This window comes from Cherax quadricarinatus, chromosome 57 (genome assembly GCF_038502225.1).
Source record: "Cherax quadricarinatus isolate ZL_2023a chromosome 57, ASM3850222v1, whole genome shotgun sequence".
In the NCBI taxonomy this organism is placed as follows: domain Eukaryota; kingdom Metazoa; phylum Arthropoda; class Malacostraca; order Decapoda; family Parastacidae; genus Cherax; species Cherax quadricarinatus.
Window position 1 is genome coordinate 4,113,880 of NC_091348.1, and position 21,999 is coordinate 4,135,878.

The following is a 21,999-nucleotide window of genomic DNA, read 5'->3' on the forward strand; positions in this document are numbered from 1 at the left end:
TTTATGTTCATGTAGCATCTCACTTTTCCCTACCCCCCTGGGAAGTTCCAGCTGTTCAGGTCTGTTCTTTCTCCCTTGCTCGAAAGCCCAACTGTCTACGGTAGCTTCCCGCTCTCTTTTTCTTGACCACTTCCACTCTCATCCTCATGCCATTGCAGTGTACACAGATGGCTCTAAGTCTTCTGACGGCGTAGGATTCGCAGCACTGTTTCTGGACAGCGTCGTACGAGGGCATTTACTATCTTCGGCTAGTATCTTTACTGCAGAATTGTATGCCATTCTTGCAGCACTTATCCGTATTGCATCTATGTCTGTGTCATCATTTGTGGTTGTCTCAGACTCCCTTAGTGCTTTACAGGCTATACAGAAATTTGATACACCTCACCCCTTAGTCCTTCGTATCCAACTTTGGCTACGCCGCATCTCTTCCAAGCATAAAGATATTGTTTTTTGTTGGGTCCCTGGTCATGTTGACGTACAGGGCAATGAACAGGCAGACACTGCTGCGCGGTCAGCAGTACATGACCTACCAGTTTCATATAGAGGTGTTCCATTTCTGGACTATTTTGCTGCAATAGCTACCCACCTTCACATCCGTTGGCAACAACGTTGGTCTACTCGGTAACAAACTTCAATCTATTAAACTGAGTATAGGTTACTGGCCGTCTTCTTGTCACCAGTGCCGAGGTTGGGAGACTACTCTCTCCCGTCTCTGCATTGGCCATACTCGTCTGACTCATGGATATCTCATGGAGAGGCACCCTGCTCCTCTCTGTGAGAATTGTCAGGTTCCATTATCGGTCAGCCACATTTTGTTAGACTGCCCACTTTATCAACTAGCACGCAGAATTTACCTCCAACGTCATCTTCGCTCCGCTGCTCTCTCTTTACCTTCCCTTCTCGCTGATGGACCCACCTTTCATCCGGACTCTCTCATTGACTTTTTGACAACAACTGACTTGCTTCACAAACTCTGATGATACCTTCAGCCCTTTCTACTACAATCTCTTGCTGCCCTCTACCCTGCACTATCCCCCGCCCCGCTGTTTTCTGTAACCTACTGATCGCCCCTCCCCCCTTCTGCCGCCCAATACCCTCGCTTCCTTTCCTACCCTGCAGCGCTGTATAGTCCTTGTGGCTTAGCGCTTTTTTTTTTATTATAATAATTTACAAGGATATGAGAAGCTGCAAGACTAGACATAGTATTAAGTGAAGCAGACAAAGAGGATACAGAAAAAATAGGAAAGTTTTGTAGCCGGTGACCACATGGTACCAAACCTTGATTATCTAGTGAAGGTGAGGGTGTAAACAGTAAATTACTACGGACAGAGATGCGTGATGTCACCATGGATATTCAATATATTTATATTTGGGGTTGTAAGAGAAGTGAATGTTTGGGTGTTGGCAAGAGGTGTGGGATTAAAAGATAAAGAATCTAACACAAAGTGGGAGTTGTCACAGTTATTTGCTGATGACACTGTGCTTATGGGAGATTTTAAAGAGAAGCTGCAGAGGCTGGTGGACGAGTTTGGTAGAGTATGTAAAAAAAGGAAATTAAGAGTGAATGTATGAAAGAGTATGGTGATAAGGATAACAAAAAAATTAGGCAATGAAAGACTGCATATCTGATTGGAGGGAGGGAGTATGGAGGAAGTCAGTTTTCAGATATCCAGGAGTGGACTTGTCAGCAGATGGGTCTATAAAAGACAAGGTGAGGGGAAAAAAGGTGAATGGTGCACTGATAAGTCTGTGGGGACAAAGAACATTATCCATGGAAGCAAAGAGGGAAATATTTGAGAGTATATTGGTACCAAAGCTCTTATATGGGTGTGAAGCATGAGTGGTAAATGCTATACTCAAGAAGAAGGCTGGAGGCAGTGGAGATGTTGTGTCTGAGGGTAATGTGTGGTGTAAATATTAGGCAGAGAATCCGTAGCTTGGAGATTAGGAGGGCTGATGAGTGGTTGTTGAGGTGATTTAGACATTTAGAGAGGATGGAACAGAATAGAATGACTTGGAAGGCGTATAAATCTGTAGTGGAAGGGAGGCAGGGTAGAGGTCGTGCTAGGAAAGGATGGAAGGAGGGGGTGAGGGGGTAAAGGTGGTTTTCTGTGCGAGGGGCTTAGACTTCCAGCAAGTATGCATGAGCGTGTTAGGAACAAACGGAGGCAAGTGGTTTTTATGACGATGTGCTGTGTGAACAAAGTAACATTTATGAAAGGATTCAGGAAAACAGGTTAACCGGACTTAAAGTCCTGGAGGTGGGAAGTACAGTGTCTGCGCTCTGAAGGAGGGATGGAGATATGTTGCTGTTTTTGAACTGCAGTGTAGGTACGCCTCTGGCAAGACAGTGATGGAATGAGTGATTATGAGTTTCTTCTTTTTCAGGTCATTCTGCCTCTAGGAAATGGCCGATGTATTAATAAAAATAATAAATTACAATCAAACATCTAAGACGAGTATGATGAGAACAGAGAAGTAGTACAGATTTTGTGAGGAGGAAGACAAGCAGCAAATATAGCGAAGGCGAAGCTACTTATCATAGGAGATTTTAAACAAAAAAAAAAATGTCTGGGAGAACTATGAATCTCCCGGAGAACAAGAAACACAGAAAGAAAAACTGAAGGCAGCAGCAATGGGAAAATTCATAAAGCAAACATGTTAACGATTTTACAAGGCTATGGCAGGAGGATGAAGCTATAAGACTAGATATAACATTAAGTGAAGCAGACATTGAGGTTACAGAAAATTAAGAAAGTTTTGTAGCCGGTGAAACATGGTACTAAACCTTGATTACTTTGTGGAGGTGAGAATGTAAAGAATGGTGGGATAATTCAAGACAATGAACAAGACTATATGAGAGTCACACAGGAATGAGCGAGTTTTTGTATTAATTACAGTAAGAAACATGAAAGGAAAAACAGTACGTGAGACAAGAGACATTACTCAAGATATACCAGCAAAGTAGAGAAACATCTGTACCAGTAACTAAAGAAGGAATTACGAGAAACTGTGTGTGACAAAGGTTAACAAAGAAATAGAATGAAGCGAAAACTATGAGTAAAAGGGTACTGACAAAAATATGAAAGGATGGCAGAAAAGGAGGAAGTAAACAAAAAAGTTAGTAGAGTAATAACCATACACGACCCTCGACCTCTGCACTATCCCCTGCCCCGCTGAGTACAGTAATAACCACACACGACCCTCGACCCCTGCACTATCCCCTGCCCTGCTGAGTACAGTAATAACCACACACGACCCTCGACCCCTGCACTATCCCCTGCCCCGCTGAGTACAGTAATAACTACACACGACCCTCGACCCCTGCACTATCCCCTGCCCTGCTGAGTACAGTAATAATCACACACGACCCCTGCACTATCCCCTGCCCCGCTGAGTACAGTAATAATCACACACGACCCCTGCACTATCCCCTGCCCCGCTGAGTACAGTAATAACCATGCACAACCCTCGACCCCTGCACTATCCCCTGCCCCGCTGAGTACAGTAATAACCACACACGACCCTCGACCCCCTGCACTATCCCATGCCCCGCTGAGTACAGTAATAACAACACAACCCCCCCTCGACCCCTGCACTATCCCATGCCCCACTGAGTACAGTAATAACCACACACGACCCTCGACCCCTGCACTATCCCATGCCCCGCTGAGTACAGTAATAACCACACACGACCCTCGACCCCTGCACTATCCCCTGCCCCGCTGAGTACAGTAATAACCACACACGACCCTCGACCCCTGCACTATCCCCTGCCCCGCTGAGTACAGTAATAACCACACACGACCCTCGACCCCTGCACTATCCCATGCCCCGCTGAGTACAGTAATAACCATACACGACCCTCGACCTCTGCACTATCCCCTGCCCCGCTGAGTACAGTAATAACCACACACGACCCTCGACCCCTGCACTATCCCCTGCCCTGCTGAGTACAGTAATAACCACACACGACCCTCGACCCCTGCACCGCTGAGTACAGTAATAACCATACACGACCCTCGACCCCTGCACTATCCCCTGCCCCGCTGAGTACAGTAATAACCACACACGACCCTCGACCCTACACTATCCCCTGCCCCGCTGAGTACAGTAATAACCACACACGACCCTCGACACCTGCACTATCCCCTGCCCCGCTGAGTACAGTAATAACCATACACGACCCTCGACCCCTGCACTATCCCCTGCCCCGCTGAGTACAGTAATAACCACACACGACCCTCGACCCCTGCACTATCCCCTGCCCTGCTGAGTACAGTAATAACCACACGACCCTCGACCCCTGCACTATCCCCTGCCCTGCTGAGTACAGTAATAACCACACACGACCCTCGACCCTTGCACTATCCCCTGCCCCGCTGAGTACAGTAATAACCACACACGACCCTCGAGCCCTGCACTATCCCCTGCACTGCTGAGTACAGTAATAACCACACACGACCCTCGACCCCTGCACTATCCCCTGCCCCGCTGAGTACAGTAATAACCACACATGACCCTCGAGCCCTGCACTATCCCCTGCACTGCTGAGTACAGTAATAACCACACACGACCCTCGACCCCTGCACTATCCCCTGCCCCGCTGAGTACAGTAATAACCACACACGACCCTCGACCCCCTGCACTATCCCATGCCCCGCTGAGTACAGTAATAACCACACACGACTCTCGACCCCTGCACTATCCCCTGCCCAGCTGAGTACAGTAATAACCACACACGACCCTAGACCCCTGCACTATCCCCTGCCCCGCTGAGTACAGTAATAACCACACACGACCCTTGACCCCTGCACTATCCCCTGCCCCGCTGAGTACAGTAATAACCACACACGACCCTCGACCCCTGCACTATCCCCTGCCCCGCTGAGTACAGTAATAACCACACACGACTCTCGACCCCTGCACTATCCCCTGCCCCGCTGAGTACAGTAATAACCACACACGACCCTCGACCCCTGCACTATCCCCTGCCCCGCTGAGTACAGTAATAACCACACACGACCCTCGACCCCTGCACTATCCCCTGCCCCGCTGAGCACAGTAATAACCACACACGACTCTCGACCCCTGCACTATCCCCTGCCCCACTGAGTACAGTAATAACCACACACGACCCTTGACCCCTGCACTATCCCCTGCCCCGCTGAGTACAGTAATAACCACACACGACCCTTGACCCCTGCACTATCCCCTGCCCCGCTGAGTACAGTAATAACCACACACGACCCTCGACCCCTGCACTATCCCCTGCCCCGCGGAGTCCCGTAATAACCACACACGACTCTCGACCCCTGCACTATCCCCTGCCCCGCTGAGTACAGTAATAACCACACACGACCCTCGACACCTGCACTATCCCCTGCCCCGCTGAGTACAGTAATAACCACACACGACCCTCGACCCCTGCACTATCCCCTGCCCCGCTGAGTACAGTAATAACCACACACGACCCCTGCACTATCCCCTGCCCCGCTGAGTACAGTAATAACCACACACGACCCTCGACCCCTGCACTATCCCCTGCCCCGCTGAGTACAGTAATAACCACACAAGACCCCTGCACTATCCCCTGTCCCGCTGAGTACAGTAATAACCACACACGACCCTCGACCCCTGCACTATCCCATGCCCCGCTGAGTACAGTAATAACCACACACGACCCTCGACACCTGCACTATCCCCTGCCCCGCTGAGTACAGTAATAACCATACACGACCCTCGACCCCTGCCCCGCTGAGTACAGTAATAACCACACACGACCCTCGACCCCTGCACTATCCCCTGCCCTGCTGAGTACAGTAATAACCACACACGACCCTCGAGCCCTGCACTATCCCCTGCACTGCTGAGTACAGTAATAACCACACACGACCCTCGACCCCTGCACTATCCCCTGCCCCGCTGAGTACAGTAATAACCACACACGACCCTCGACCCCTGCACTATCCCCTGCCCCGCTGAGCACAGTAATAACCACACACGACTCTCGACCCCTGCACTATCCCCTGCCCTGCTGAGTACAGTAATAACCACACACGACCCTTGACCCCTGCACTATCCCCTGCCCCGCTGAGTACAGTAATAACCACACACGACCCTTGACCCCTGCACTATCCCCTGCCCCGCTGAGTACAGTAATAACCACACACGACCCTCGACCCCTGCACTATCCCCTGCCCCGCTGAGTACAGTAATAACCACACACAACTCTCGACCCCGCACTATCCCCTGCCCTGCTGAGTACAGTAATAACCACACACGACCCTCGACTCCCTGCACTATCCCCTGCCCTGCTGAGTACAGTAATAACCACACACGACCCTCGACCCCTGCACTATCCCCTGCCCCGCTGAGTACAGTAATAACCACACACGACCCTCGACCCCTGCACTATCCCCTGCCCCGCTGAGTACAGTAATAACCACACACGACCCTCGACCCCTGCACTATCCCCTGCCCCGCTGAGCACAGTAATAACCACACACGACTCTCGACCCCTGCACTATCCCCTGCCCTGCTGAGTACAGTAATAACCACACACGACCCTCGACCCCTGCACTATCCCCTGCCCTGCTGAGTACAGTAATAACCACACACGACCCTCGACCCCTGCACTATCCCCTGCCCCGCTGAGTACAGTAATAACCACACACGACCCTCGACCCCTGCACTATCCCCTGCCCCGCTGAGTACAGTAATAACCACACACGACCCTCGACCCCTGCACTATCCCCTGCCCCGCTGAGTACAGTAATAACCACACACGACTCTCGACCCCTGCACTATCCCCTGCCCTGCTGAGTACAGTAATAACCACACACGACCCTTGACCCCTGCACTATCCCCTGCCCCGCTGAGTACAGTAATAACCACACACGACCCTTGACCCCTGCACTATCCCCTGCCCCGCTGAGTACAGTAATAACCACACACGACCCTCGACCCCTGCACTATCCCCTGCCCCGCTGAGTACAGTAATAACCACACACGACTCTCGACCCCTGCACTATCCCCTGCCCCGCTGAGTACAGTAATAACCACACACGACCCTCGACCCCTGCACTATCCCCTGCCCCGCTGAGTACAGTAATAACCACACACGACCCTCGACCCCTGCACTATCCCCTGCCCCGCTGAGTACAGTAATAACCACACACGACCCCTGCACTATCCCCTGCCCCGCTGAGTACAGTAATAACCACACACGACTCTCGACCCCTGCACTATCCCCTGCCCCGCTGAGTACAGTAATAACCACACAAGACCCCTGCACTATCCCCTGTCCCGCTGAGTACAGTAATAACCACACACGACCCTCGACCCCTGCACTATCCCATGCCCCGCTGAGTACAGTAATAACCACACACGACCCTCGACACCTGCACTATCCCCTGCCCCGCTGAGTACAGTAATAACCATACACGACCCTCGACCCCTGCCCCGCTGAGTACAGTAATAACCACACACGACCCTCGACCCCTGCACTATCCCCTGCCCCGCTGAGTACAGTAATAACCACACACGACCCTCGAGCCCTGCACTATCCCCTGCACTGCTAAGTACAGTAATAACCACACACGACCCTCGACCCCTGCACTATCCCCTGCCCCGCTGAGTACAGTAATAACCACACACGACCCTCGACCCCTGCACTATCCCCTGCCCCGCTGAGCACAGTAATAACCACACACGACTCTCGACCCCTGCACTATCCCCTGCCCTGCTGAGTACAGTAATAACCACACACGACCCTTGACCCCTGCACTATCCCCTGCCCCGCTGAGTACAGTAATAACCACACACGACCCTTGACCCCTGCACTATCCCCTGCCCCGCTGAGTACAGTAATAACCACACACGACCCTCGACCCCTGCACTATCCCCTGCCCCGCTGAGTACAGTAATAACCACACACAACTCTCGACCCCTGCACTATCCCCTGCCCTGCTGAGTACAGTAATAACCACACACGACCCTCGACCCCCTGCACTATCCCCTGCCCTGCTGAGTACAGTAATAACCACACACGACCCTCGACCCCTGCACTATCCCCTGCCCCGCTGAGTACAGTAATAACCACACACGACCCTCGACCCCTGCACTATCCCCTGCCCCGCTGAGTACAGTAATAACCACACACGACCCCTGCACTATCCCCAGCCCCGCTGAGTACAGTAATAACCATACACGACCCTCGACCCCTGCACTATCCCCTGCCCCGCTGAGTACAGTAATAACCACACACGACCCTCGACCCCTGCACTATCCCCTGCCCTGCTGAGTACAGTAATAACCACACACGACCCTCGACCCCTGCACTATCCCCTGCCCCGCTGAGTACAGTAATAACCACACACGACCCTCGACCCCTGCACTGCTGAGTACAGTAATAACCACACACGACCCTCGACCCCTGCACTATCCCCTGCCCCGCTGAGTACAGTAATAACCACACACGACTCTCGACCCCTGCCCTGCTGAGTACAGTAATAACCACACACGACCCTCGACCCCCTGCACTATCCCCTGCCCCGCTGAGTACAGTAATAACCACACACGACCCTCGACCCCTGCACTATCCCCTGCCCCGCTGAGTACAGTAATAACCACACACGACTCTCGACCCCTGCACTATCCCCTGCCCCGCTGAGTACAGTAATAACCACACAAGACCCCTGCACTATCCCCTGTCCCGCTGAGTACAGTAATAACCACACACGACCCTCGACCCCTGCACTATCCCATGCCCCGCTGAGTACAGTAATAACCACACACGACCCTCGACACCTGCACTATCCCCTGCCCCGCTGAGTACAGTAATAACCATACACGACCCGCGACCCCTGCCCCGCTGAGTACAGTAATAACCACACACGACCCTCGACCCCTGCACTATCCCCTGCCCCGCTGAGTACAGTAATAACCACACACGACCCTCGAGCCCTGCACTATCCCCTGCACTGCTGAGTACAGTAATAACCACACACGACCCTCGACCCCTGCACTATCCCCTGCCCCGCTGAGTACAGTAATAACCACACACGACCCTCGACCCCTGCACTATCCCCTGCCCCACTGAGTACAGTAATAACCACACACGACTCTCGACCCCTGCACTATCCCCTGCCCCGCTGAGTACAGTAATAACCACACACGACCCCTGCACTATCCCCTGCCCCGCTGAGTACAGTAATAACCACACACGACCCTCGACCCCTGCACTATTCCCTGCCCCGCTGCGCTGTATGGCCCTAGTAGGTTTAGCGCTTCTTCTTGTATTACAATAATAATAACTATACAAGGATAACAGGAGATGCATAAAAACAATTCTAAAACAAAACGGCAACAAAGATTAAAACTTAAAACAGATCCTAAGCTGTTGTATAGTTTTACAAGACAGAAAACGGTAGTAAGGAAGTAGATAATAAGATTAAAGGAGGGGAAATGAGCTAATAAATGACAGGGAAGTTCAGAGGTCAATATGGAAGAATTTGGTGAGATACCAGGAAGGGAAGAAAGGCATGAGCAGCAAAGATTAGTAAGTATATTTAGGTACAGATACACCCAAGTACAATTATCATACGTAGTTTAACACGTGTAAATTACCCAGAATAACCCCAAAATTCAAAGTAACTTATTTCCACTGGAGTCACTGAAGAAATTCAAATGTCGAAAAAAATTATATTACGAGAAATGGAATGTGAGGAGAGAAGGACAGTACCAATCAAGAAGTTATTTTAATTAGTACACAACAGTGAACAGAACCAAGGCAAGTTTAGCTTAGCCACACTACTAAAATATATATTACAGGGACAGCTGCTTTCCTGAAACAATAGACCAGTGTACCTGCTGCATACCTCCTACACTACCGGAGGTGGGAATCGAACCTGGATCCTTCTGATTGTGACCCAAACCTAACAGCTATCACGGTGGAAGTCTGTTGACTAATTGCTGTGTTTTTACCGGGGCTTAGATCTCTATAAAAGGTTGTCTTGCACACTACACTAGTGACAACTGCCATGTCTCGTTGACAACAACTAACGATCAAGGTGTGTCCGAGAGCGCCTCGTTAACACCGGCTAGTGTGTTAAGGTATCAAAGCAAGTTATCAATGTGAATAAACCGAGAAATATACACTTGTCGGCTTATATACTCAGAGATGTATACTTACTGGTGTATATACACTGTGATATACACTTAACGATGTGTATAGCATTGACCTCGTGATGAACAGTTCTCACCTGCCTTTATATACAAGTCTGCGCCAACTCTAACAACCAGTAACCTCAACATAATCGCAGTGGCAGCCACACAGCCTTTTGAAAGAGCCTTTACGGCAGCGACACGCCAATTATCAAGGTCTAGGTGAGCATTTGTGTAGCACCAACTGAGCCTTACTCAACATACTCGTATTTCTACTTAATATGGTGAGCATACTTGGATTAAATACAAACTCAAGAGCTGCAGGCAGCAGCTTCCCTGAATATATATATATATATATATATATATATATATATATATATATATATATATATATATATATATATATATATATATGTCGTGCTGAATAGGTAAAACTGGTCAATTAGCAAGAACTCATATAAAATTAAGTCCTTTCTAGAATTTTCTCTTATACGTTTAATAATATTTTTTTCATTTATGTTGATGTAAAAATTAATATATAACAAGCGCAATTTAATTTAGCCTAATCCAACTAAATATATTTTAGATAAGTATACAATAATTTAATAATAAATAAATTTAAATCCATTACTGCGGGTTCTCTCTTGGAGAGATATCCTCAAGACCTTGTTAATATCCCCTTTATTAATACCTATCTTCCACTTATACACTTCGATCAGGTCTCCCCTCGTTCTTCGTCTAACAAGTGAATGTAACTTAAGAGTCTTCAATCTTTCTTCATAAGGAAGATTTCTAATGCTTTGTATTAATTTAGTCATCCTACGCTGAATGTTTTCTAACGAATTTATGTCCATTCTGTAATATGGAGACCAGAACTGAGCTGCATAATCTAGGTGAGGCCTTACTAATGATGTATAAAGCTGCAGTATGACCTCTGGACTTCTGTTGCTTACACTTCTTGATATAAATCCCAGTAATCTATTTGCCTTATTACGTACGCTTAGGCATTGCTGTCTTGGTTTAAGGTTGCTGCTCACCATAACCCCCAAGTCCTTTTCGCAATCTGTATGGCTAAGTTCTACATAAATAACACAAAAAGGCACAATACCGTGACTGGAACGATACACAAATAACCCGCACATAAAAGAGAGAAGCTTACGACGACGTTTCGGTCCGACTTGGACCATTTACAAAGTCACTTTGTAAATGGTCCAAGTCGGACCGAAACGTCGTCGTAAGCTTCTCTCTTTTATGTGCGGGTTATTTGTGTAAGTTCTACATTATTTAACTTGTAAGTACTAGGGTTATGGACACTCCCGAGCTTCAGAACCTTGCATTTATCTACATTGAACTGCATCTGCCACTTTTCTGACCAAGAATAGAGATTGTCTAAATCCTCCTGAAGTTCCCTAACATCTACGTTTGAATCAATTACCCTACCTATCTTTGTGTCATCGGCGAATTTACTCATATCACTAGTAATACCCTCATCAAGGTCATTGATATATATTGTAAACAACAACGGGCCCAAGACTGATCCCTGTGGAACCCCACTTGTTATTGATCCCCACTCGGATTTAACCCCCATTTATGGACACACTCTGCTTCCTGTCTGTGAGCCATGACTCGATCCACGAGAGCACTTTTCCCCCAATGCCATGAGCTGCCACTTTCTTTAACAGTCTATGGTGCGGAACTATCAAATGCCTTACTAAAATCTAAGTAAACAATATAAAATTCTTTATCGTGGTCAACAGCCTCAAAAGCTTTACTGAAGAAAGTTAATAAATTAGTTAGACAAGACCGGCCTCTTGTGAATCCATGCTGAGTATCATTAATCAAGCTATGCTTATCGAGATGGCTTCTTATAATCTCAGCTATAAATGACTAGTAATTTGCCTACAATTTATGTTGTTTTAATCTAAGTTCGAGATTTTTACCAGTTTGACCGTAATAAACTTTATCGCAAATTTTACAAGGAATCTTATAGACACATCCGTCAGCATTTTCATAGTTCCTTGAGAATGTGAGTAGTCACGAAAGCGCTTGGAATTTCACTACTCTTTCACAGTGGTTGTTTTGCATATATATGTCGTGCCGAATATGTAAAACTGCTCAATTAGCAAGAACTCATTTAAAATTCAGTTCTTTCTGAAATTTTCTCTTATACGTTTAAAGATATATTTTTTTCATTAATATTAATGTAAAAAATTTTCATTTTGCACCAAAAGAATCTTAGAAAACTTACCTAACCTTATTATAACAAGAACAATTTATTTTAGCCTAACCCAACTAAATATATTTTAGATTTGTTTACAATAATTTAATGCTAACCAAACACAGTGAAATATATTTTTTTTTCGTTAGGTTCAGAATGATTTTGGCGAAATTATTGCATACACAAATTTTCGCTTGTCTTATATGGCAAGATGGGCGTTGTTATTTAAGCCAAGATCGCAAGTTCTGCCTATTCGGCACGACATATATATAATATATATATAATATATATATAATATATATATATATATATATATATATATATATATATATATATATATATATATAGAGAGAGAGAGAGAGAGAGAGAGAGAGAGAGAGAGTATAAATTAAAAGACTAGACATGTCTGGATCCTTATGACTGTTCTGTTAATATCTTTCATTAATATGGTTGAGACGTAGCTCTGTGTTATACAGTCTGCCTAACAGTCGACATTTATGAAAGAATAAGTCACAATATTGTGAAACATTCACAACTAAATCGCAAATTAAAGAAGAACTTTATGAGACATTTGGGTCAGTCCTGAGCCATTATTAACAAGACTTAACGATCCAGGAATGGTTGACACATTGTTCAGTTTTATCTTCAACGTGAAATACTGGGAGTATTTTGGTACTGTCATGATAGCCACACACGAGCAAGGTAGAGAGGGGGACCAGGAGCTACACACCTGCTTCAGACAATGGTTTGATTTTGCGGCACGTGATGCCATGACGCTGTTCCTTCTCCATGAAGCCAGCCAGAGCCAGACACCCGCCGAAGAACGTAATGTGCCAGGCGTACGTCACCAGCACTGCCGTACCTGAAATATAAAATTCATCACTTAACTAATTCATTTATTCTTTATTCATTAAAAAATATATTACATCTTATAGTTTACAATCAAAATTTACATCCATTGTATAAATTCTTTATGTTAAATACAGTTAGCTCAGTTATAATCTACGTATGTGTAATGCTTCCCAAAAATACTAATTAGTATATTATCTTCCGTGGAGATAAGTATATCGCCACTAAATTTACTTTGCCTCTGCTGTCTGCAATATTGTTTCACAACCTTGAATTAACATTCTGATATCTTGTTAGGTGTTGCGAGTCCTGAATGATAATGTTGCAAGGCCCACGATGTTACTGTTTCAGTGTGACATGTGTTTCTCTGAATATGTCCAACTCGCTATAATGTGTTAACCTCTCATGATGTCTGTTAGGTTATCAGTATATATATGGTAAGAGACGTCAGGTGTGACAGGTGTCAGGTGAAGGATGTGTCTGGCAGGTTGCTTGACCGTGATGCCCTTGAGGGGTTAGCACCAGGCTGGCCAACTAGCTTGAAATATTTAAACTAGCGTTAGAAATGGCGATCAATGTTGCCTCAATGCAGAACTTTTTCTGCACATCAACCTCTGATTCTAACCTCAACTTATTTATAGTTCATCAGATAGACATACGAACTACAGTGAACCAACCTAAGTTGTTCATGTCTTCATACAGACGTATTTATGTTTCACATAAAACTGTAACAAATACAAAAAATATAAATTAAACAAATGTGCGATGTTTAGAAACTGTTTATGTGTTGCTCACCAGAAACTTTTTTAATTCAATGCAGAGTGAGGAAAACATGAGTAAATATAGCAGAAGATGGTTTATTCTAGGGAGTGTGGAGCGTGATGACTGATGATTCAAGGTAGCAACGTCTGTAGATTTTTCTCAAGATGAGTCTAGCCTCGCTACAGTTCATTCCATTACCATTATCTATACAACTGGCATATTTGTGTTCATTAATGGGTGTCTTGATCTCTTGCTGTCTCTCCCACAGACTTTGTTACAGTCTCCCCATGGTAGCATGTACTGTATATCACAGCTTTAATATCAACAAGGTTCAGTTTTTTTAATGGTGAGATACTTGACTGTAGCAGTAGACACTATTAACTGTGTTGTAAGATAGTGTTGTTAATTTTTTATGTTAGGTAGTATAAATCTCCGTCGTCTGTAGCCGTGGCTGAAGTAGGACGGGAACAACAAATTCTCAACATCCCCAAGACTGGTAAAACCTCAGTCTTATTTGTAGTCCTACCAAACAGAAAAGTAGCAATTAATATCTCCAACGTTGCAACCACTAGCACGAAAATTATGGCTTTCACCAAGACAAAAAATTTGGTTCAGTCCTGCAGAGGCTGCAGCAGAGTATATATGAGAGGAATCGTTAGAGGTCTTGACACGCACATTAATGACCACATAGATAACCTTAATAATGCATGTGTGATACATAGGAACAGCCACGGTCATATAATGGACTGTAATAAAGCTAGACTCGTCTACCAAGAAGAAAATCTACAATGACATCGTTGACTTTAATCAGGTGATACAGTTGCACACAAAACCTAGGCCACAAATAACCCGCACATACGAGAGGGAAGCTAACGACGACGTTTCGGTTCGACTTGGACCATTAACAGTCACACTGGTCCAAGTCGGACCGAAACATCGTCGTTTGCTCCCCTTCTCCTACATGCGGGTTATTTGTATTGTTTCAGTCACGGTATGGTGCCTTTTTGTTATTTAATCCTGTGCCGCCAGGACATGGCTGCCGGGTGAAATAACTGCACTATAAACACGTTAACTACAATTACACCAGCTCCTTCCTGCTAAATTTACTCATATTTTCCTCTTTATTGGGCAGCGCTGTATGGCCCTGGTGGGTTTAGCGCTTAATTTTGATAATAATATTACTAATACTCTTTACTGGATTGAAAAAATTCTTGGTGAGCAAAACATATCACCCCTCCCCCCAAAAAAAAAAAATCCCAAAAGTTGCACAGGCGTCTAATTTATACAGGTATATTATTGTGACCACGAACGAGTGGTATTGATCAATAACAACACTGCACTAGCCAAGGCCTCGAACCCATGCTGCTTTGGCCTGCCTCATGGTGGGCGAAAACACATCCAGTTCCGCTGGATACCCTACTCTTAAGCCATACCCCCGGCCGGGATTGAACCCGCGGTCATAGAGTCTCAAAACTCCAGCCCGTCGCGTTAGCCACTAGACCAGCTAGCCACAATAAGATTCATCCAACTAGGTATATTTCTACACCATAGGAAAGTTAGCACAGGCACCTCTGTGACCACAAATGCAAGTTTTTACACGGCCACGCTAGCTGGAGATTCGTCTGTAAAAACTTGCATTTGTGGTCACAGAGGTGCCTGTGCTAACTTTCCTATGGTGTAGAAATATACCTAGTTGGACGAATCTTATTGTGGCTAGCTGGTCTAGTGGCTAACGCGACGGGCTGGAGTTTTGAGACTCTATGACCGCGGGTTCAATCCCGGCCGGGGGTATGGTTTATTTGCAATCGTGTCATTACGATTTCTTAAGTCATGTTCCCTACTCTTAAGGATCGTATGGTCCAGTAGATAAGGGCTTCATGTGTTTTCGCCCACCTAGAGGCAGGCCAAAGCAGCATGGGTTCGAGTCCTCGGCTAGTGCAGTGTTGTTATTGATTATACAGGTATAATTACGTTCTCTGAGGCATTGTTCCAGATATGTGTGTGTGTTTCGTCACAGCAGCACATGGAATGATGTAGACCTCAGCGTTGATCCATCGACACCATGCCTAACCCTTCTAGGGTAGGGTAGGTGCCTGAGCCCGAGCCTTTAGCTCATAAGACTGTCATTCCCATTTGCCCCCTTGGGGCGGGGATGGCAGACCAGAGAGGCCTAGCTTGTGGCTAGGCCTGGGGACGGTTGGTCCCAAAGATGAGGAGGTACTTGTGCCTCCTCCCATGGGAGACTTAGGTCTCAGATACTCCCTAAAGAGGGAGCCAAGGCCGGGCCACCACTTGGAAAAGGCCCGGGCCGGGAGAATACCGGCTAATCTTTAACTAACCTCAGCGTTGGTGGCTTCCTTGTCAACCAGATGTTTGAGGGTGGTGGAAGCTGGTGGCCACAATCATCTAACCTAGCTAGCTAAGGCACTCGCTGTGTTACAGACTACGTCATCACATGGGAGGCCAATATACTTAGTAAGTCTATCTCAAGTTTCAGTACACAGTTAATTAATTTTGACGTGATGCCTTCATTATTTCCACTAAACTTGTGTGTAATATTCCAACGAAATTGGTCATTTTCGTGTATTAGTAACTCCAGCTCTGCTAAAAGCAAATCTGTAAATCTGACAGCTTCTAAAATCAATAGTACAATGGTCGACAATGTCCTAATTATCCTACTTAAGTCTCGCAGCTCAGGATGATTACCTTATTTGAAAACTCATCCTCACTGACGGAATATGAAAGAAAAGTCATCCTGACATGGACTATATCGTATTCTATACTGTGTGATGGAATATTACAGAACTTATCACGTGTGGTGGAAAGTGGCAGGAAAACCAGCGTGTGATAGATGTTTATGATGATGTTCGTTGTAACCTAGTAATATGTCCTAGTAACATGTCTTAGTAACATGTCTTAGTAACATGTCCTAGTATCATGTCCTAGTATTTCCTAGTATCATCTCCTAGTATCATGTCCTAGTATCATGTCCTAGTAACATGTCCTAGTAACATGTATTAGTATCATGTCCTAGTATCATGTCCTAGTATTTCCTAGTATGTCCTAGTATCATGTCCTAGTAACATGTCCTAGTATCATGTCCTAGTATCATGTCCTAGTATCATGTCCTAGTATCATGTCCTAGTAACATGTCCTAGTATCATGTCCTAGTATCATGTCCTAGTAACATGTCTTAGTAACATGTCTTAGTAACATGTCCTAGTATTTCCTAGTATCATGTCCTAGTAACATGTCCTAGTATCATGTCCTAGCAACATGTCCTAGTAACATGTCCTAGTAACATGTCCCAGTATCATGTCCTAGTATTTCCTAGTATCATGTCCTAGTATCATGTCCTAGTAACATGTCCTAGTATCATGTCCTAGTATCATGTCCAAGTATCATGTCCTAGTATCATGTCCTAGTATGTCCTAGCAACATGTCCTAGTATCATGTCCTAGTATCATGTCCTAGTATCATGTCCTAGTATCATGTCTTAGTATCATGTCCTAGTATCATGTCTTAGTATCATGTCCTAGTATCATGTCTTAGTATCATGTCCTAGTAACATGTCCTAGTATCATGTCCTAGTAACATGTCCTAGTATCATGTCCTAGTAACATGTCCTAGTAACATGTCCTAGTATCATGTCCTAGTAACATGTCCTAGTAACATGTCCTAGTATCATGTCCTAGTATCATGTCCTAGTAACATGTCCTAGTAACATGTCCTAGTATCATGTCCTAGTAACATGTCCTAGTATCATGTCCTAGTAACATGTCCTAGTAACATGTCTTAGTATCATGTCCTAGTATGTCCTAGTATGTCCTAGTATCATGTCCTAGTAACATGTCCTAGTAACATGTCCTAGTATCATGTCCTAGTAACATGTCCTAGTATCATGTCCTAGTAACATGTCCTAGTATGTCCTAGTATCATGTCCTAGTATCATGTCCTAGTAACATGTCCTAGTAACATGTCCTAGTATCATGTCCTAGTATCATGTCCTAGTAACATGTCTTAGTATCATGTCCTAGTATGTCCTAGTATGTCCTAGTATCATGTCCTAGTAACATGTCCTAGTAACATGTCCTAGTAACATGTTCTAGTATCATGTCCTAGTAACATGTCCTAGTATGTCCTAGTATCATGTCCTAGTAACATGTCCTAGTAACATGTCCTAGTAACATGTCTTAGTATCATGTCCTAGTATGTCCTAGTATCATGTCCTAGTAACATGTCCTAGTAACATGTCCTAGTATCATGTCCTAGTAACATGTCCTAGTATCATGTCCTAGTAACATGTCCTAGTATGTCCTAGTATCATGTCCTAGCAACATGTCCTAGTATCATGTCCTAGTATCATGTCCTAGTATCATGTCCTAGTATCATGTCCTAGTAACATGTCCTAGTATCATGTCCTAGTATCATGTCTTAGTAACATGTCCTAGTAACATGTCCTAGTATCATGTCCTATTATCATGTCCTAGTATCATGTCCTAGTATCATGTCCTATTATCATGTCCTATTATCATGTCCTAGTAACATGTCCTAGTATCATGTCTTAGTAACATGTCCTAGTATCATGTCCTAGTATCATGTCCTAGTATCATGTCCTAGTATCATGTCCTAGTATCATGTCCTAGTAACATGTCCTAGTAACATGTCCTAGTATCATGTCCTAGTAACATGTCCTAGTAACATGTCCTAGTAACATGTCCTAGTAACATGTCCTAGTAACATGTCCTAGTATCATGTCCTAGTATCATGTCCTAGTAACATGTCCTAGTTTACCTGGAGAGAGTTCCGGGGGTCAACGCCCCCCGCGACCCGGTCTGTGACCAGGCCTCACGGTGAATCAGACCCTGATCAACCAGGCTGTTTCTGCTGGCTGCACGCAATCCAACGTACGAGCCACAGCCCGGCCGGTCACGTGACCACAGCAGCAACACAATGTGGCGCTATTGAATTTCCATACAAATAACTTATAACCTTTCATACATAATAATATACGGTAATATCTTCTTGATTACGAATTAAAAAAATACACGATTGCCTAGTGTACGTGTCAATGGTCATGAATAAACAACTGTGGGTTAGACTACATAATTATAAGCAAGATTCTTGTGAGATACTGAAGAATATTTAATTACACGTAAGTAAACTTTTACAGAGGAGATATTACTAGACAATAACGTGGTTGGTAAGTCAACTTCATACTAAATACGGTATCCAGCGAGTACAACATACTAAATATGGTATCCAGCGAGTGCAACATACTAAATATGGTATCCAGCGAGTGCAACATACTAAATATGGTATCCAGCGAGTACAACATACTAAATATGGTATCCAGCGAGTACAACATACTAAATATGGTATCCAGCGAGTGCAACATACTAAATATGGTATCCAGCGAGTACAACATACTAAATATGGTATCCAGCGAGTACAACATACTAAATATGGTATCCAGCGAGTGCAACATACTAAATATGGTATCCAGCGAGTACAACATACTAAATATGGTATCCAGCGAGTACAACATACTAAATATGGTATCCAGCGAGTACAACATACTAAATATGGTATCCAGCGAGTGCAAGTGCTACATACTAAATATGGTATCCAGCGAGTACAACATACTAAATATGGTATCCAGCGAGTACAACATACTAAATATGGTATCCAGCGAGTACAACATACTAAATATGGTATCCAGCGAGTACAACATACTAAATATGGTATCCAGCGAGTGCAACATACTAAATATGGTATCCAGCGAGTGCAACATATATTATTATTTTTACAATAAGGAGTCTAATTTTTCTCACTGTAGTACATACCTGGAGTTTACCTGGAGAGAGTTCCGGGGGTCAACGCCCCCCGCGGCCCGGTCTGTGACCAGGCCTCCTGGTGGATCAGAGCCTGATCAACCAGGCTGTTGCTGCTGGCTGCACGCAAACCAATGTACGAGCCACAGCCCGGCTGATCCGGAACTGACTTTAGGTGCTTGTCCAGTGCCAGCTTGAAGACTGCCAGGGGTCTGTTGGTAATCCCCCTTATGTGTGCTGGGAGGCAGTTGAACAGTCTCGGGCCCCTGACACTTATTGTATGGTCTCTTAACGTGCTAGTGACACCCCTGCTTTTCATTGGGGGGATGGTGCATCGTCTGCCAAGTCTTTTGCTTTCGTAGTGAGTGATTTTCGTGTGCAAGTTCGGTACTAGTCCCTCTAGGATTTTCCAGGTGTATATAATCCTGTATCTCTCCCTCCTGCGTTCCAGGGAATACAGGTTTAGGAACCTCAAGCACTCCCAGTAATTGAGGTGTTTTATCTTCGTTATGCGCGCCGTGAAAGTTCTCTGTACATTTTCTAGGTCGGCAATTTCACCTGCCTTGAAAGGTGCTGTTAGTGTGCAGCAATATTCCAGCCTAGATAGAACAAGTGACCTGAAGAGTGTCATCATGGGCTTGGCCTCCCTAGTTTTGAAGGTTCTCATTATCCATCCTGTCATTTTTCTAGCAGATGCGATTGATACAATGTTATGGTCCTTGAAGGTGAGATCCTCCGACATGATCACTCCCAGGTCTTTGACGTTGGTGTTTCGCTCTATTTTGTGGCCAGAATTTGTTTTGTACTCTGATGAAGATTTAATTTCCTCATGTTTACCATATCTGAGTAATTGAAATTTCTCATCGTTGAACTTCATATTGTTTTCTGCAGCCCACTGAAAGATTTGGTTGATGTCCGCCTGGAGCTTTGCAGTGTCTGCAATGGAAGACACTGTCATGCAGATTCGGGTGTCATCTGCAAAGGAAGACACGGTGCTGTGGCTGACATCCTTGTCTATGTCGGATATGAGGATGAGGAACAAGATGGGAGTGAGTACTGTGCCTTGTGGAACAGAGCTTTTCACCGTAGCTGCCTCGGACTTTACTCTGTTGACGACTACTCTCTGTGTTCTGTTAGTGAGGAAATTATAGATCCATCGACCGACTTTTCCTGTTATTCCTTTAGCACGCATTTTGTGCGCTATTACGCCATGGTCACACTTGTCGAAGGCTTTTGCAAAGTCTGTATATATTACATCTGCATTCTTTTTGTCTTCTAGTGCATTTAGGACCTTGTCGTAGTGATCCAATAGTCTAAAAATAAATCTCAACTTTTAATGCAGAGTTATTATGAGAAGCAAGCGTGTGCGTTCGTGTGTGCGTTTGTGTGTGTGCGCGTGTACTCACCTAGTTGTACTTACCTAGTTGAGGTTGCAGGGGTCGAGTCCAAGCTCCTGGCCCCCGCCTCTTCACTAGTCGCCACTAGGTCACTCTCCCTGAACCGTGAGCTTTATCATACCTCTGCTTAAAGCTATGTATGGATCCTGCCTCCACTACATCGCTTCCCAAACTATTCCACTTCCTGACTACTCTGTGGCTGAAGAAATACTTCCTAACATCCCTGTGATTCATCTGTGTCTTCAACTTCTAAATGTGTCCCCTTGTTGTTGTGTCCAATGCTGGAACATCCTGTCTTTGTCCACCTTGTCAATTCCTCTCAGTATTTTGTATGTCGTTATCATGTCCCCCCTATCTCTCCTGTCCTCCAGTGTCGTCAGGTTGATTTCCCTTAACCTCTCCTCGTAGGACATACCTTTTAGCTCTGGGACTAGTCTTGTTGCAAACCTTTGCACATTCTCTAGTTTCTTTACGTGCTTGGCTAGGTGTGGGTTCCAAACTGGTGTCGCATACTCCAATATGGGCCTAATGTAGACGGTGTACAGGGTCCTGAACGATTCCTTATTAAGATGTCGGAATGCTGTTCTGAGGTTTTAGCTAGGCGCCCATATGCTGCAGCAGTTATTTGGCTGATGTGCGCTTCAGGAGATGTGCCTGGTGTTATACTCACCCCAATCTTCATGACTTTGCACTCGGTGGGGTTGAACTCCAGGAGCCAGTTGCTGGACCAGGTCTGCAGCCTGTCCAGATCCCTTTGTAGTTCTGCCTGGTC

The 21,999-nt window shown here is 45.3% G+C and overlaps 1 protein-coding gene across 6 annotated transcripts in view; it reads right to left on the reverse strand.

Annotated features, from left to right (window-relative positions):
• The window catches only part of LOC128693519 (patched domain-containing protein 3-like), a 518,850-nt gene that overhangs the window by 32,491 nt on the left and 464,360 nt on the right, over window positions 1-21,999 (reverse strand). For all 6 annotated transcript variants that reach the window (XM_070097295.1, XM_070097293.1, XM_070097291.1 and 3 more), the window contains one exon: window positions 13,116-13,247. In XM_070097295.1, coding sequence (XP_069953396.1) covers window positions 13,116-13,247 — 132 coding nt within the window. The remainder of the gene's footprint in view (window positions 1-13,115; window positions 13,248-21,999) is intronic.